Source organism: Chelonoidis abingdonii, chromosome 5 (assembly GCF_003597395.2).
Source record: "Chelonoidis abingdonii isolate Lonesome George chromosome 5, CheloAbing_2.0, whole genome shotgun sequence".
Taxonomy (NCBI): domain Eukaryota; kingdom Metazoa; phylum Chordata; order Testudines; family Testudinidae; genus Chelonoidis; species Chelonoidis abingdonii.
The window spans coordinates 125,838,619-125,854,607 of NC_133773.1; the positions used below are offsets into that span (position 1 = coordinate 125,838,619).

Consider the following 15,989-nt stretch of genomic DNA (forward strand, 5'->3'; position numbering starts at 1 on the left):
ACAGCTAACTTTCACAGGATACTCCTTTTATTAATTTACATGATGCATAATTCCCATTAAGAATTTTGCTATGCAATGTTTCTGTATATTATAGGCAAATGAATGGAGACCTTTGGGGTTTGAGAGTTCATTTTGTAAAAATATTAAAACTATCAGGAAGTTTAGGTATGAAATTTAGATGTTGTATTAATGCCCAAGACATAATTTATTTATTTTTAATTGGGATACATAGTATAATACACACAGGAGTCACTGCTTTGCTTGGCTTGTGAAAAAATGTATACTTGAGGATCCCCTAAACAATCAATGCTATAATAATGTTTTAGTAAAACTCAACCTGTATAAGAACCAGTTTTGTTTGGGATTTAAACACTCCCTAGCAGTATCTGACACTCAGACACTGCAACAGGAAGTAGAACATAAAACTGACAAAAGTAAAAATAACTCATCTCTTTTCACTGTTCAGGTTTTTTAAGAAATCTGTTACATATAATTCGAACAATGTATTATTACTTCTACAAGACTAAAAAATGTTTCCCTAAAAACACAGATTCTGACATAACGGACAAATAAGTGCCAGCACTTTTGATAAAAGTTGAATGATATACTACTGAACTTTTTGCATCCCTTTGGGGAACTGGTTCTACTAAGATGATACCTATCTAATGCCACATAATGTAACAAGATCCAGAAGGCCAGTGTTTGGAGAGATTTGAGTCCAGTGAAGTGTAGATGTTTGTATAAAGGAGTGGGTATGTTTTTTCTTTGAACTTATTTGTCTAGGTTATCATAAGTACTATAATAATTTGTCTGCTCTTTAACGCTACTGGTGCAACATAAATACATGTAGTTTATTTTTTATAACTTCTTTTAAAGAAAAAGCTTTCAGTATTTTCTAGATAGATACCCAGACAGTTACCAGAACAGACACTTTAATAAAGTATCTTCTTCCAATGAGAAAGGGCCAGCTGACAGAAGAACACCAGCCGTACTGTGCTGGCACACATGTGGATTATTATTATTCCTGGAGTTTGCCAGGGCGTGTGCAAGAGGCTCTCTGGCTGTTACGAGAGGTCGCAGGTAGCAGCGGCCTGGAGACGAAGCCAACTCACTCCGGCGAGCGAACCTGCGGAGCACGTTAATGCTTTTCCTTCTAGTGAGAACGGATTTTGTTGGTGGGTCTTTAAGTGAAACTAAGTGCTTATGAAACCCCCCTTCATACAACCGTTAGCTCAAAGGGCAACAGCAGGGCCCATCCACCCTACGGGCGTCTTTTCCCACGCCAGCCCTCTCCCTCTGAGAGCAGCAGCTTCTCAGAAGCGCTAAGTTCCCTTCCTCCCCGGCCGAGTCTTCGCTACCGACCCAACCTCGCCGCCCCGCGGCCGGACACTCACACTCTCTGAAGCGGCTCCTCGGGGATGGCAGCCGGCCCCTGCTGCTGCTGAAAGGAGCGGAGAGACTCGAAGGCCTTCATCAGTTTCTCCATGGTAGCCATGTCCGCCCAGCCCGCGCCGAGCACCGCAGGGGCCAGTCGACCGCAGCGCCCGGGGACCAGACTCCCCCTCTCTCCTCACAGCGCCTGAGTCGCTCCCCCGGACCCGGAGCCGCTCCCCCGCTCAAAGCGCCCCGGAGACTAGAGCCTCTCCCCTCTCAGCGGGCTGACTGCCCGCTCCTGGGGCCCCGGAGATTCCCCGTTCGCCGCTCCCGGGCCGTCGCGACACCGTCCCTGTCGCCTTCGGGGTCCCCGCGCCACCGCTCGTTACTGCAATGAATGGAGGAGACGCTGCAGGAGGCCGCTTTCACTCTGAAGCCGCCTTGCCGCCATCTTGGAAACCTCCCATCATCCCCCACACTACCCCTCCCGGCCCGGCCTAGAGCAAAGTTCCCCACGCAGGCCACTGGGTCCGGGGTACCCGCGGGAGGGAGTGGAAAATTAAAGAGCGACAGCTTCGCCCACCAATCAGAAAGGAGGCGCTCCGCCCCCTGCCCTAACCACTACTACCGGCACAGGAGGCCTGGGGCAGTGTCACAGCTTAAACAAACACAAGCTTGGTTGAGGAAACACAAATTCATCCACGTTCCCTTCACCGCGCTCCGCCTCCTCTCAGGAAGATGGTTATCAGGTCCTAGTGCCCCTTGGGTTGGTGTCAAGCTTAGGCCCGTCTGCCAGCTTCCGCCCGTCGAATGGTGCGTGCGGGCTTCGTTCCGTACGGAGCCTCTGGCAGAATGGTCCGGCTCCCGTAGAGCAGGCCCCAGCGCCGTGGGGACAGCAGGGCCCACAGAGCAACCTCCTGGTCGGTCCACACCAGCGCCGGCCTAGAGCAAAGTTCCCCACGCAGGCAACCTCCAGGTCGGCCCCAGCGCCGTGGGGACAGCAGGGCCCACAGAGCAACCTCCAGGTCGGTCCACACCAGCAGCTCTTGTGCTGCTCTTGCTACAGGGGCTCAGGCACGCAGGCTTTGTCTGTCCTTTAACGCTCAGTGACAGGTAAGAGGAATTAATGACAAGAAGTGTGAAGTTAATGCATATTAAACCCTGGTGTGGACACTCCCATTCAAAAGTGAAGTGGACTTCATTCACATTAACTTAAGATACCATCAGAAGGGATTCAGATAAAGTAAACTAAGGCCTGGGCTACATCTAAAATTTAGGTTAACATAGTGATGTCGCTCAGGGGTGTGAACAATTTTGTGCTCTAAATGTTATAGTTAGATTGAACCAACCCCTGGCCTAGACATGTCTAGGACAGTGGAAGGAGTCTTCCATTAACCAAGCTCTGTCCCCTCTTGCAGACCTGGATTATTTACTTCAGTGGTTCTCAGAAAAAAAAAAAAACTTCCATGGATCTAGGAGGCATATACACTATAGCATTGTAGTGGCATACCTATGCTGCTGTAGTGCAGACGTATCCTAAGGTTGAATTGAATGACAGCATTCCTATAGGTTTGATGTTCTTTGCACCTTCAGTTCATCTTTATGGTCCTGAGTATCCCTGCATTAACAAGCCCTGATGCAGCTAAACTGGTTCCACCCTTGCAGGGTATAACAAACTGTTTCTACACTGATTTAGTTGAAGTGGGACAATATGCATATGCCTGAAATATATATACATCTCACAGGGTATGTCTACACTGTAAGCACTACAGTGGCCCAGATGCAGCTACTTCACTGTAGAAATGTAATGTAGACACTTGCTACAGCACTGGAAGGGAGTTTTCTATCGCTGCGGTAAATCACCCCTGGGGAAGGCAATACTTAGGTTGATAGAATAATTCTTCCATTGAGCTAGTGGTATCAATAACAGAGTTTAGGACAGCTTAATACCCCTAAGTGACATAGCTAGGTTGACCTAAGGTTTAAGAGCAGACCAGGACATGGAGGTAAGAGATAGCAGTATCTGAGCTCAGAAAGACACTTCTGAAAAGCAGTTTTTTACTTTGGAATGAACAGGCACAGGTATTAAAAAACTTAATTGTAAGAATATACTCAGAACTCCACAAGGTTGAACAATATTTTATATATAAACTTGTACACTACAAATTACACATGCCAAACACTACCTATGCTATCAGCACTCAAAATAGTTTTACAGAACAAATACACAGGTTTCCAACAAGTGTAGTTAATATACATTTACTTCCCAAGCAGTATTCCATCTTGATTTTTACTCTGTTGAAATGGAAAAAACAAGTAGGTTTCTCCACATTTCCACTCTAATAGCAGATGTGCTACAGAACAAAGACATTGACATAGGCTAAAAGGAGACATTTATTATAAGAACTTATGCTAAAAGATTGAAAAGAACCAGTGACACATTGCCACACAGAATACTTTTGTCTGAATTAGTTCCCATTTTTCTGTTTTCCCACACCTTGTTTTGAGAGAGATGCAGGTCAGAGGTAAACTAGGTTTATATTAAGACTGTACTTTACTATTATATTTCACACCAGCATGACATTTTGCATTCAGATAGACCTCCTATTTACTTGTGTATCATTCATCCTTGTACACATTCAGCGTCACTGAATTAAAAACTTCTGCCTTCTTCAGCCTTGGCCTTTCTGAAGGTAAAACTTGTCCAAGTACCCTGATTTACATGAAGGCACCGCTCCTCCTCTTCCTGTAATGTTCTGTGTCAAGGGTACCTTTGTTCTTCTTTGCAAAATTAATTAATACTAACTTTACAATCTACGGTTGTGAAGTAGGTTTTTTTAAGTCAATACTTCTATCGATATAAATTAATTTTTTTGGTGTGTGGTGGGGGGAATCACTGTAGTGTTGCACTGAATTTTCCATACAGTTACTACTTCTGGCTTTAATAAAACTGGTTGCTTAAACCCATTTAACTGAAATCCTTTTATTATGTAAATTAGATTGATCAATTTTTCCTTACTTTTTCTATGTAATAAAAATCTGCAACAACATGTATGCGGCTTTTGGAAAACTAGCTGCTGAAGTCTGCCTACACTAGGAAAGCTAAATGGCTAATATAAGCTCCACCTGCTAAGAAAAGACTCTTTGAAATAGATATTCACACTACACAAGTTAAGCCTTTTCATCTTCTGTGAGAAAAATGTTTAACGCTAGATTGACGATTCTCCAGGGAGTCTTTCTAGAGCTATATCTGAAGTTCGGGATAAAATTTGCTTATTTAATTCTGTCCATTCTTGATCATTTAAATTCTCTTCATTACAAAGCCAGGTTTTCAGAGGTGCAGATCATTTTAGAAAGAAATTCGTGTTCATTTACTGCAGTTGCACACTGAATTGTGGTACCTGGTAAATTGTTCCAATGGTTAATTACTCTCTCCATTAAAAATATATGCCTTATTTCCAGCATGAATTTGTCTAGCTTCAACTTCCAGCTATTGGATCATGCTAGATTGAAGAGACATTTATTAAATATGTCTTCCCTGTGTAGATAGATACCTGTAGACCAGAGGTTCTCAAACTATGATCCAAGGACCACAAGTGGTCCACGAGCTCCATTCAGGTGGTCCACGGATAGTTTCCTCTAAGGTGCACACCTGGATGACCACACACGAGAGAATAAAGGCCACCCACCTAATTAGTGGAGCCACACATGGGGTGGCTCCACTAATTAGCTGCCCGGACCCTGGAGAACATGCATACATAAGGTAAGGTGGTGGCCTTGGGAGGAATAGGGGGGAGGTGGGAGGGAAGTGGGATGAGAAGAGGGGGTTGGAGGAATTAGGGACATGCAGGGCTGTGGTGGCCAGAGAAAGACGTGACTTTCCTCAGCTCCAGGGCTGCTGCCGGGGAGAGACCCGCCCCTCCTTCCCAGCCCCAGCTCGGGGGCTGCCATGGCAGGGAGGAGAGGAAGAGACCCTCCTCCTTTCCAGCCCCAGCTCAGGGGCTGCCACAGCAGGGGACAGAGGGCACATCCATCAAATTTGAAAGGTAAGACTACTGATATTAAGATATGGAGTTGTGTGCTTTTATTTATAGAACAAAAAAACATTAATTATGAAGGGTTTTTTTATATAGCACTTTTATCCAAAGCACTTTATACAAGTTAGCTAATGGTACAAACAACATTTGGAGAAGTATCAGAGGAGTAGCTGTGTTAGTCTGGATCTGTAAAAGCAACAAAGAGTCCTGTGGCACCTTATAGACTAACAGATGTATTGGAGCATGAGCTTTCGTGGGTGAATACTCACTTCATCGGACGCACTCACAAAAACTCATGCTCCAATATGTCTGTTAGTCTATAAGGTGCCACAGGACTCTTTGTTGCTTTAACATTTGGAAAGATCATTAAGTGGTCTGCTGAGACCCTCAGCAATCTTCAAGTGGTCCCCCAAAAAAACCAAAAACGTTTCAGAATCATTGCTATAAACTGTACTCAAGTCACCCTTTAACAGAGGGGAAAGTGGGCCAGTACTAGCCAGTATGGCGTACCAGTAAGAAGCGCCTCCAGAGCAAGTATTTTATCTTACTTTCACCCATCCTTTAATCTTGTCTTTGTTAAGCTAAATAGATTGAGCTCTTTGAGGCTATTATAAGGCATGTTATCTAATCCTTTAATCATTCTTGTGGCTCTTCTCTGAAGTTTATGACAGTCTTGAATGAAGAAACCTTACTTTTATCAATTACGTGTTCACCAACTCATTGCTCTGACAGGATTGGCTTTAATTGTTTACTGTATTTCACGAAATCAGAAAATATTTCATGATGGTTGAAACATTACTGTGTAATTTATTGTATGGCTATGACATTAACAAAATACTAGTTTCATTATAAAGTTGTATATAATCCTTAAAACTTAATTGTGTTTATTTAAGAATTCAAGAAAAAAAGGTTCCAAATCATGCCAAAATCTTCAGCTTTTCCTTCAAAGAAAAAAGGTGTCTTTCCTAGTATTCCTTTAACATAATCCCAGCATGTATAGAGAAAGTCATTTCCAGAACATATGGACCATTGTGAATTTTGTACCTAGAAAGTGATGAAAACATGAGTTTGGCTGGAATATAATACATGCTATGTCAAGGGTCAGCAACCTTTCAGAAGTGGTGTGCCGAGTCTTCATTTATTCACTCTAATTTAAGGTCTCGCGTGCCAGTAATACATTTTAATGTTTTTTGAAGGTCTCTTTCTATAAGTCTATAATATATAACTAAACTATTGTTGTATGTAAAGTAAATAAGGTTTTTTAAATGTTTTAAGAAGCTTCATTTAAAATTAAATTAAAATGCAGAGTCCCCCGGACTGGTGGCCAGGACCTGGGCAGTGTGAGTACCACTGAAAATCAGCTTGTGAGCCGCCTTCGGCACCCGTGCCCTAGGTTGCCTACCCCTGTGCTATGTAAAGATTACGTGTACCGCTCAATATATACAAAGTGTAAATTAAAATAGCATGATTTCCTGTAATTAATTTAAATCAGATTGAAGATTTGTAATACTAAACGTGAAATTTAGGTTAAAATGTATAATGTACTAAATTATAAATGCAGGAGCAGGGGGAAAATGTTCTGTTGGTAAATAAATTTGAAATGTACAAGACTGCTATAGACAAAAATAAAAAAATAACGAAAAGTAACACTTAAGCAGGTATGTAACTTCACTCACATGAATATTCTCATTGACTTAAGCATAATTAAGTTAAGCATATAAAGAAGTGTTTGCACCATCAGGTGGTAAAGTTGTATTTTCATGGTGAAAACAGTTTCTCAAAGAGTATGTCTACACCACAAATTAAGGTATGATTGTAGCACAGGTAGTCATGTTAGCTTTGATCTAGCTAGCATAGTGAAGATGCGATGGCACAGATTTTTCTGAACAGGCTAGCAGCCCAAGTTCATACACAGGGTCACTGCCAAGCTTGTACTGGGGTGGCTAGCTGACACTGAAGTATGTATCACCATGTTTTCAATACTATTGTTATCCCCACTACCTAGATTAAAGATACAAGTATGCCTACTTGCACTATAATCACACCTTAATTTGCAGTTTAGCCACAGCCACCGTGACATAAAAATTTATCACTTCAGACCAACACTGCATAATTTTTAACAAAAACATTATTTACAATTTCAATCCATTAACAAGATGATTAACATGTTTATACATTGGCCAAAATGTTCTAAATTAGGCTTCTATGCCCATATTTTCAAGAGCACATACGTAATTTGGGAGCAAGATGTATCCCACTGACTTCAAACTATAAACCCTGCTGAAGCAGCAAAGCCAGTTTGAAGAATTTTAGCTTTCTTGAATTGTGGAAGTTCAATATATTGGAAGGTGATATTGGTTGTAAATATAGCAATGGCTATTTGCTGATCCGTTTTGTGTTTGAGTATGTACTATTATCACAGTAAAGCTGTTCATGAAGACCAGGGCTTGTCTTTTTTTTTTTTTTAAAAAAAAAAGTATAAATGAGCATTTTAAGTGTGAAATTTCCTCCAGAAAAAAGTCTATGTAAAATCTGAAATTCTACTAACAATTGGAAACCAAACAAGTACACAACACTCACTTTCTTCCCAATTTGATATCTTAAATTGCTAAAGAACTACCAATATGTAAATAAAAATCCAATTATATTTACCAATATGTAAATAAAAATTAAATCTAATGATTTAAATAAACATTGATTTAAAAATTATTTTATCCACCCTGCTTCCCATGGAAGACTCATTACATAGACGAGACTGCAGGACATATGATCTATTTATGTGGCAGTGTTTTGCTTTTATTTCAGTAATAAAAAATGCTTGATAGAACGTAAAGCTGCTGATACAAGAACACTTTAGTGGTTGGAAGACACTTTTATAACTTATGTTGCTCACATTTAGCAATGAAAATGGTTATACTTTGAACAATAATTCTGATACATTGACATCATTATACAGAGAAGAAAGGAGAGGTACCTACACGTGCTCAAAAAACTTAGTAAATTTCTCCATGTGGACAATACAATAAATATGGACATTGTGCAGACATTCATAAGAGATGATAACATTACCATCAGAAAGCATCCAGATCATTCAAGTCAGACAGAACCAGAATTCAGTTTAATGCTGCTTCTATTAATGTATTAGAACAAGCTGTTTTACTGATATGTCAACTGTGTAACAAAAGAAAGAAAGTTATTCGAGTTTTTCTGGAAACAAACAAATACAGCTCTTCATATAGTTGCTCATTTAATATTAAGTTCATGTTCCAGAACTGAAACAAAGATCTAATGTCTCTGTTGACATGTTTCTAGAATTGTGTGAACAGTACTTTTTTATTTCATTATTGACACAATGAGAAATTTCTCTACACTGTGCAAAGTTGGATTCAGCATTTATAATACAGTCACAACAAATACCACACTGGAACCAATTGGCAAAGTTTAATTAGTTTCACCCTTTAAGAATCACCATCAGTATGTATTATTTTCTGGAAAGTCTATGCCTGGTTTCTCAAAGTAGTCAAGTTTTCCACTGAACTAAAGTAATTCTCTTTCATATATGGGAATAGGGCTGCATAAGTAAAGCTTATAACTAACTTGAGGAAAATACGCAGCATTCGCCAATAGCTAGTACATTATGTTACCTGAGATACCACAATTTTTTCATATACTGTAGTGCAGTAATTTTAAGTGCTGACTTTTTAAATGGAGACTTCTGTATAGGTATTGTGAACACAGACATATAGTGCTATATCAACAACAAAGAAGCAGAAGAACTCTTTATAGAAACAAAAACAGTCTGAGACATAAAGACTCCATTTTGTTGGTCACAGGATAGGATAATGAAAACTTTTGAGTTACTAGCACATTATTTCAATGCTTTGAAAATACAAGCTAAATATGTATATTTATGTATGGACATTAAGAAATTAAGGACATACAGGGACAAACACTAGAAAACACAAAGACAAAGGGGACTGATTATGCTCTCACACTGGTGTAACTCTGGTGAAATCAATTACACAATATAAGAGCATAATCAGGTCCAATATTTTAGATCCATAGCTTGCCATTATTATAACCTTGTGAGTATACCAGCTTTACATGGAAGTAACTCACTCATTGACTACAATGGAATTACTCCTAATCTACAACAGTGTAAGATTGGAATTTGCTTTGGCTTTTGTACAACTGCACGGTAAAAGCTAACAGGACATGTTCATATAAACAAACAGAACTCTTCAGTCTTTCCCTCCTTTATTTGTCATGAAGTTCTACATACTGCATGAGCTATGAATCAAGGCAAAGTTCACAGCAAAAAATTGTAATTTACTACACCATGAGTATTCTGCCTTCAGTGCTTTTCAAAATTTACCTCCAAGAAGTGTTAAAACAAGCGATTCAATGAGAACATTAATCAATATTACTAACTCACGATAACAGAGGAAGATGATAATATCAATGTACCATTATCATAGCTTTCCCACTCATATTTGAACCTTAGCGTTCATAAACTGAGAAGCTAGCATGAACCCTCTAAGCTGAATTACCAGCTTAGATCTGATATCGCTGCCACCAGCCAAAAATTCCAGGGGTTTGGCTCCCTCTGGTCTCCCCAAAACCTTCCCTGGGGGACCCCAAGACTCAGAGGCTCTGAGTCTTACCACAAAGGGAAATAAACCATTCCCCCCCCCCCTCTCCCACCCAGAATTTCCTCTCTGGGCTAACCTGAGAGTTACTGATGCAACCTCTTTACATCACAATACCAAGAAGCATGTCTCCTCTCTTCCACAAACAGACAACCCCAAAGACAAGGAAACAGAAAAGATTCTATCTCTCTTCCCCCTTAGCTTCTTCCCGCCCTGGGACACTAGGAGAGTTAAACACAGAGAGCAGTTTTTCCCCTCCCCCCTGTCTTTCCTTTCTCCCACCAATTTCCTGGTGGGTCAACTAGAAAAAAAAAATCAACAGGTCTTAAAAAGCAAAACTTTTAATAAAAAAAAAGAAGAAAGAATAGAATAACAGTTCTCTGTAATCTAGATGGTAAGATACAGGGTTTTCAACTTATAGAAAATGAATAAACAATAGAAAAGGGATAAACAGCCTTATCCAAAACCAATACAATTTAAAGTACTTATAGCCAAATACACATAAAGACTCCACCAGCCAGATACACAGATGCAAATACAGCAAAACAATTTAAAAGACTACACTTTTGCTACCTTGTACTTACAACTGGGAAACAGAAGATTAGAAGGACTGGAAATAGATCCTCTCATAGCTGAGAGAGCACAGAACAGACAAAGACCCAAGACCAAGAAACACCCACAAATTCCCTCCCTTAAGCTTTGAAAAATCCGGTTTCCTGATTGGTCCTCTTGTCAGGTGTTTGGTTCCCTTTGTTAACCCTTTACAGGTAAAAGAAACATTAACCCTTAGCTATCTGTTTATGACAACCATATGTAAACGGGTTACATTTATACTTATGGTTGGTGGCTTTCTAATTCATGAATGGAATCACATTAGGCAATATCTGTTCACTAGTATTTGGTCACGTTTTATGTCTTAGTTACTTTTCCTATCATAGATGTTTGCAATGGTGTCAGTTTAGTTTATGATTCCTTATACAAAGTGCTGAGGCTAGTGCTCTGCCATGGTAAATGGCACAAAAGTCAGACTACTCACTGAATAAGAGGCAAAAAGACAAATTCACGTATTTTGTCAAAAAATATCAATTTAAACTCACTGAAATGTGACTTAAGCCCTAATCTTGACAACACTTATGCATATGTTTAACTTTACTACTTTGAGCAGTCCCAAAGGGGAAACTCGGAGTAATGAAGCTTAGCATAAGTGTTTATAGAAACAGGACATAAAAGGAAAACTAGAACCATTTTCCTTTGCTTGCCCACTACAGCCCCAACCCTTCTCTGACTGATGTCATCAATAAAACTTCTACTGACTTAAATAGTACAAGATCAGTCCCTTAATGGGCAGAAAGTAGCATGAGAAGATGGGCAGGCAAGAGACTCTAAATGCTGCCTTTATGGCACAATTTGCTTGTCTTCGCAAAGGCAGCAGAGATAGCAGCACTGTACAGATCCCCCTATAGTACTGGATTTCCATCTGTCTCTACCTCCTTTTGCAGATTAAGTTTTAAATTTGATGACTCAAAGTTCTTAGTAAAATTGATTCAACTGTTCATTGTTATATTCACCTATCCACAACCCAAAGTCTCAGAAATCATGGATAATGTTAAAAATCTATGACTCCCTCATGGCAAAAAATGCAGCCTTCACTGTAGGCGAAATTCATTAGTACGATCGTGCAGTTGTATGCCACTCTGGTGATGCAAAGCAGCTGCAAACCCAATTTAAGTGGTCAGTTACACCATATTTTCAGCTGCTTTGTATTGCTTGAATGGCATAAAGTAGCCAGAATGCACTAGTGAATTTGGCCCTATAAATACATATTTTAAAATGTACTTTGCAAACAATAAGAGTTCAATAACGCACAAGTTAAACAAATTTAATGAATGTTCAGATAAATTTAATTTACTGCTTCCACAAGTGGAAGAGGTGTTCATTTGGAAAGCTATGAAAATTTGACAATTTATCTGACAAGACACAGCAGGCTTTGGGGTAAGGAAAAAAAGATGCTACTTCTCACTTCAGATAAAATGAGATATAGCATCTTCCATCCACAGATCTCACAAGCATTACAATGTTGACCTCAACACTCCTTTACAGTAGATAGCATGCACATTTTAGAGATGTTCATACACATTAGTGATTTGCTAATGGTCAGATGCTGACATAGCTAGGAATAAAACCCAGGAATCTTTACAGCTAGACCCTTGGTCAATACATTAGACTTTAGATAAAACCCCCATTTATAAAAACAATATGCTGTTGCTTGTAAAGAATGCTCCTTTACCAATGGCCTAAAATTTCGACAGGTGGCAAACAAAGGTTTAAACACTTGTGATTAAAAACTAAATTTTCCTTGTTTGCCCATATCTGAACAATATTTCCTTTTTTGAGCAAATTTACAGTATGTATGTGTTGGTCCATATGAAGAATTAAGAATGAGCACATCAATGGGTGGGAGTGCAATAGGAAGTAGCAGTAACATTCATCTGATTGAGATGTTAAAAACTAGAACAGGATAGGACAGTCAATTTTTTTTTTTGCAAGGTTGCTTGTAAACATAGCCTCTGTCTGAGGGAGGCCCAAGACTGGACAGGGCATCCTCCCAGCCAACTGGGGTCATGAATTGTCAGTCCAAGTAAGGAACTGCAATCTTTTTTTTCTTAACTGGTGGAACTGAGAGAACAGAAATATGGTTTAGGTTACAATTGCCCTAATTTTGAAACTTTGTTCATACAGATGCTTTTTTAGTTACACCACAAGGTCCAAATTCTGCAGGGGCGCATGAGCACAGATCCCACTGAAGTCAATGGAAGCCTTGCATGCATCTTGCATTGTTTTCCATACTTAGGTGAGAAATGACTAAGAACTCTGATTACTGAGAAGGGTTGATATCACTTGCTATTTATTGTGGATTATTTATAAGAAGTCACTGTTGTACTTTCTGCAAATCTTTCAGTTCTCTTAACATTTTTAGCACTCATTTCCTTAGCTGCTGTTCTGAGTTGTGGAAATAGAACTTTCTGTTTAGATTAGATAGAATAAGGGTGTTATAGTAGTTGATTTCCTAATTAAGGTATTGTCTATATAAAAAAAAGAAGAGAATATCCTTGACATGCATGGCAAATATAAATATACTATTTTCTTTAATCTGTTTAAGTTGATACCTGTGGTCTCATCATTTAAAACCACTAAGGCTGGGGCCATGGTATTCTTGCTCAAATTGCTCTAAGCTGCTATTAAGTCCATATGTTACTCCATATGTCCACTGTTATTACTGTTACCTTTGTATCACTACACTAAACACCAGAAGTTGTAACGTAAAATTTATATTAATCAAATTAGAGACGCAATATCACTGTTCTCTATCTGGTAAATGTCCCAAATTCTCCAGTGGTTATGCCCTTACTCCTGTACCTCTAGCCTCTCTGTCTCTCTCTGCCTTTATGTGCACCATCCCAGCTCATGCTCATTCTCCATCTGAGTCTATCCAACCTCCCATCCCCTGGCTCCTCTCCCACTCCTCCTCTGCTTTGCCAAGACTCTGGTTCCTGCAACCCCCTCACATTCTTTCTTGCCCCCATTTCCCACTTCTGTGCATTCCAATGCGGCCATTTCCTCCTTCTCCATACTACCTACGTGCCAGTAATTGGAATATTGAGAGCACAGGAGAGTCTCCCCGGTCTCAGTTCATGTGCCCATGGGTCACTACTACTCCCCACAGCCAGGAGCAGCATTTGCAGGAAAAGTCCTGTTCTGAGCCTTGGGTTGAAGCATGCTCAGTTGCTCTGTGCAGATGGCATAAATGCACTGCAATTGTCACACACGAGCTGTGAGGGGAATGGAGCATCCTCAATGCAGTGGAATCTTCAGAAAATTTAGCTGTCAAGCAAGTCTCTGAGCATGTACAAACTTCAAAGGCTTATCACTTGGTCAAATTTGGAGAGGTTCTTCTGGGGATGGCAAAGGCACACCCCTGACTCTGGGGTAAACTCTCCTGCCCAAATTTCAAGTTCCTGATCCAACGTGTGGAAGCACTACAGCCTCTCAATGAAATAGTTATAAGATTATTTATTAACATTGGCAAAATGTGTTGTTTGGACCTTAATATAATAGAAACATCTGAACAATTTTAGTAGGTAGGTAGAAAGTACCAGGCAGACATCTGGGATGGATAGCTTCAGCCAAGAAGGTTAAAATTTGGCAGAATTATAAGGAACAAAAACCTGGGTCTTATAATGGGAAGTCTTGAGCAATCATTTCTACAGGCAGCAGTACCAGTTCCACCTTTAAGAAAGAATATCAGTGGGGCTTGAGTCTAAGGGAATTATTCTTTTTTTTAATGTGTTTAAGAGTTCATACAGAAAGATTCTTAATTATTAGTTTTATTTTTACTCAGTAGTCATGATCACAGTCAATATTGTAACCAAAATGTAAGAATCTACAATAGCAGTAAGCAAGGAGGTATTGTGTGGTAGATCAGATCAGATCACTTTTCGAGATTCCAACTTACCCATCCTTGCTATAAGTGAAAGCCTATAGCATGGAGTTGGCTAACAATCTCAGGGGAAAAAGTTCTGTCCACAGTGCCTAAGGAAATCCTGTTAGCAATAACCGTGAAACATTCAAAACGTAGTCAAGTTGTATAGCTGGTAAGGTTCTGATTCCAGTGTAGACAAAGGCCTCACTCAAATAAGTTATAGCTAGAGTGGGGAAGAGGAAAGCTATGGACTAAAAGCATAAATTACTACTTCTAAAAAATCTGGAATTCCTGTTGTGTTCACTCCTGACAAAGATATGAATAGAAAGGCAATTATTCTAAAAAGATACAGAGAAACCATTTATCTTTCTGATAAATGGGGGAAAATATATATACCTAGTCAGAAATCTATTATTGTCTCCTGATATCAACATTTGGAGAAATTAAGTTTGTTTCAAAAATAAGGCATTACATATTACACACAAATATACAAACCAAGAACAACTAGTCTTTAAATCCAAACTTGTAAAAAGTATTTTACAGAAACTGGTCACAGTGCACTGAACTCATTCCTTCTTTTCCTAGCAGTTTCATTTTAAATGACTTGGGAACTACATTAGAGTGCAGTCTGACAGCAAACAGAAATTAAGTGCTATTAACACCAGAAATATTAATACTAATCAGTATCACAAGTCTACTGTTGAGAACAAACCTAAATAATATTCTGAGGAATAAGAAACGTAGTGCCTTTCAGCAGAGTTGCTAGGAACAACAACAACATAATTCCCAAAGCCAAGTAACATCCATATCACAGACAGCGTAAGTTTCTGTACTTGAAAACCCTTAAGTATTTCCAGCTTCATACTAAAATACATAATATATCACACATACATGCTTACACTTAAGTGGCACTCATGGCTTTTGTACAATAAAGATTTAGTGAAAATATACATCTTACCACTTAAAACAAAAAGTACAAATATACAATATCTGTAAGCCCATACATAATTTCTTACATTTATAATACATTTTACATACATAAAAACATTCAGAGTTCACTCATCCTTTTATTTTTTGGCTACAATTCTCTGATTTAGAGTCTTGAGAACTCCTCTTCATCATCAATATAACCAGATTTAAAACAGACCTGAGAAAGACAAGACAAAATGGCTCCATTTAGTTAAATAAGTAGCACAGCTGGTTTTTTGTGGTTGGCTTGTTTTTTGGTTTGTTTTTTTAACTAGAGTCCATACATATTCTTTTATAGAGTTCATATAATTTTTCTACTAAATAAGTAGTTTTGTGGATATCAAAAGGAAGCAGCAGCCACCTCAAACCATTTTCACTTCATCTAACCTTATTTTAATTCTTTCCTTGTGAAGTCAGTAACAGAAGACAAGATTTATAAACAGTATTTCATAGCCAATTGAAGGACCTCAACCCATAAAA

General features: G+C 39.2%; 2 protein-coding genes across 6 annotated transcripts in view; both read right to left on the minus strand.

Annotated features, from left to right (window-relative positions):
* The window catches only part of HTT (huntingtin), a 213,582-nt gene extending 209,525 nt beyond the window's left edge, over window positions 1-4,057 (minus strand). For 2 of the 4 annotated variants that reach the window (XM_075066617.1, XM_075066619.1), the window contains exon 1: window positions 1,395-1,876. In XM_075066617.1, the coding sequence (XP_074922718.1) occupies window positions 1,395-1,495 (101 nt within the window). In that variant the 5' untranslated portion in view covers window positions 1,496-1,876. Of the gene's footprint in view, window positions 1-1,394; window positions 2,289-2,393 lie in introns of those variants that run through there. The other 2 variants (XM_075066616.1, XM_075066618.1) reach the window with 2 other exon arrangements.
* Window positions 4,058-8,181: 4,124 nt separating this feature from the next.
* GRK4 (G protein-coupled receptor kinase 4) overlaps window positions 8,182-15,989 on the minus strand; it is a 118,292-nt gene continuing 110,484 nt past the window's right edge. For both annotated transcript variants that reach the window (XM_032781020.2, XM_032781021.2), the window contains 2 exons: window positions 10,880-15,687; window positions 8,182-9,889 (listed from right to left, as the gene is read on the minus strand). In XM_032781020.2, coding sequence (XP_032636911.1) covers window positions 15,634-15,687 — 54 coding nt within the window. In that variant the 3' untranslated portion in view covers window positions 8,182-9,889; window positions 10,880-15,633. The remainder of the gene's footprint in view (window positions 9,890-10,879; window positions 15,688-15,989) is intronic.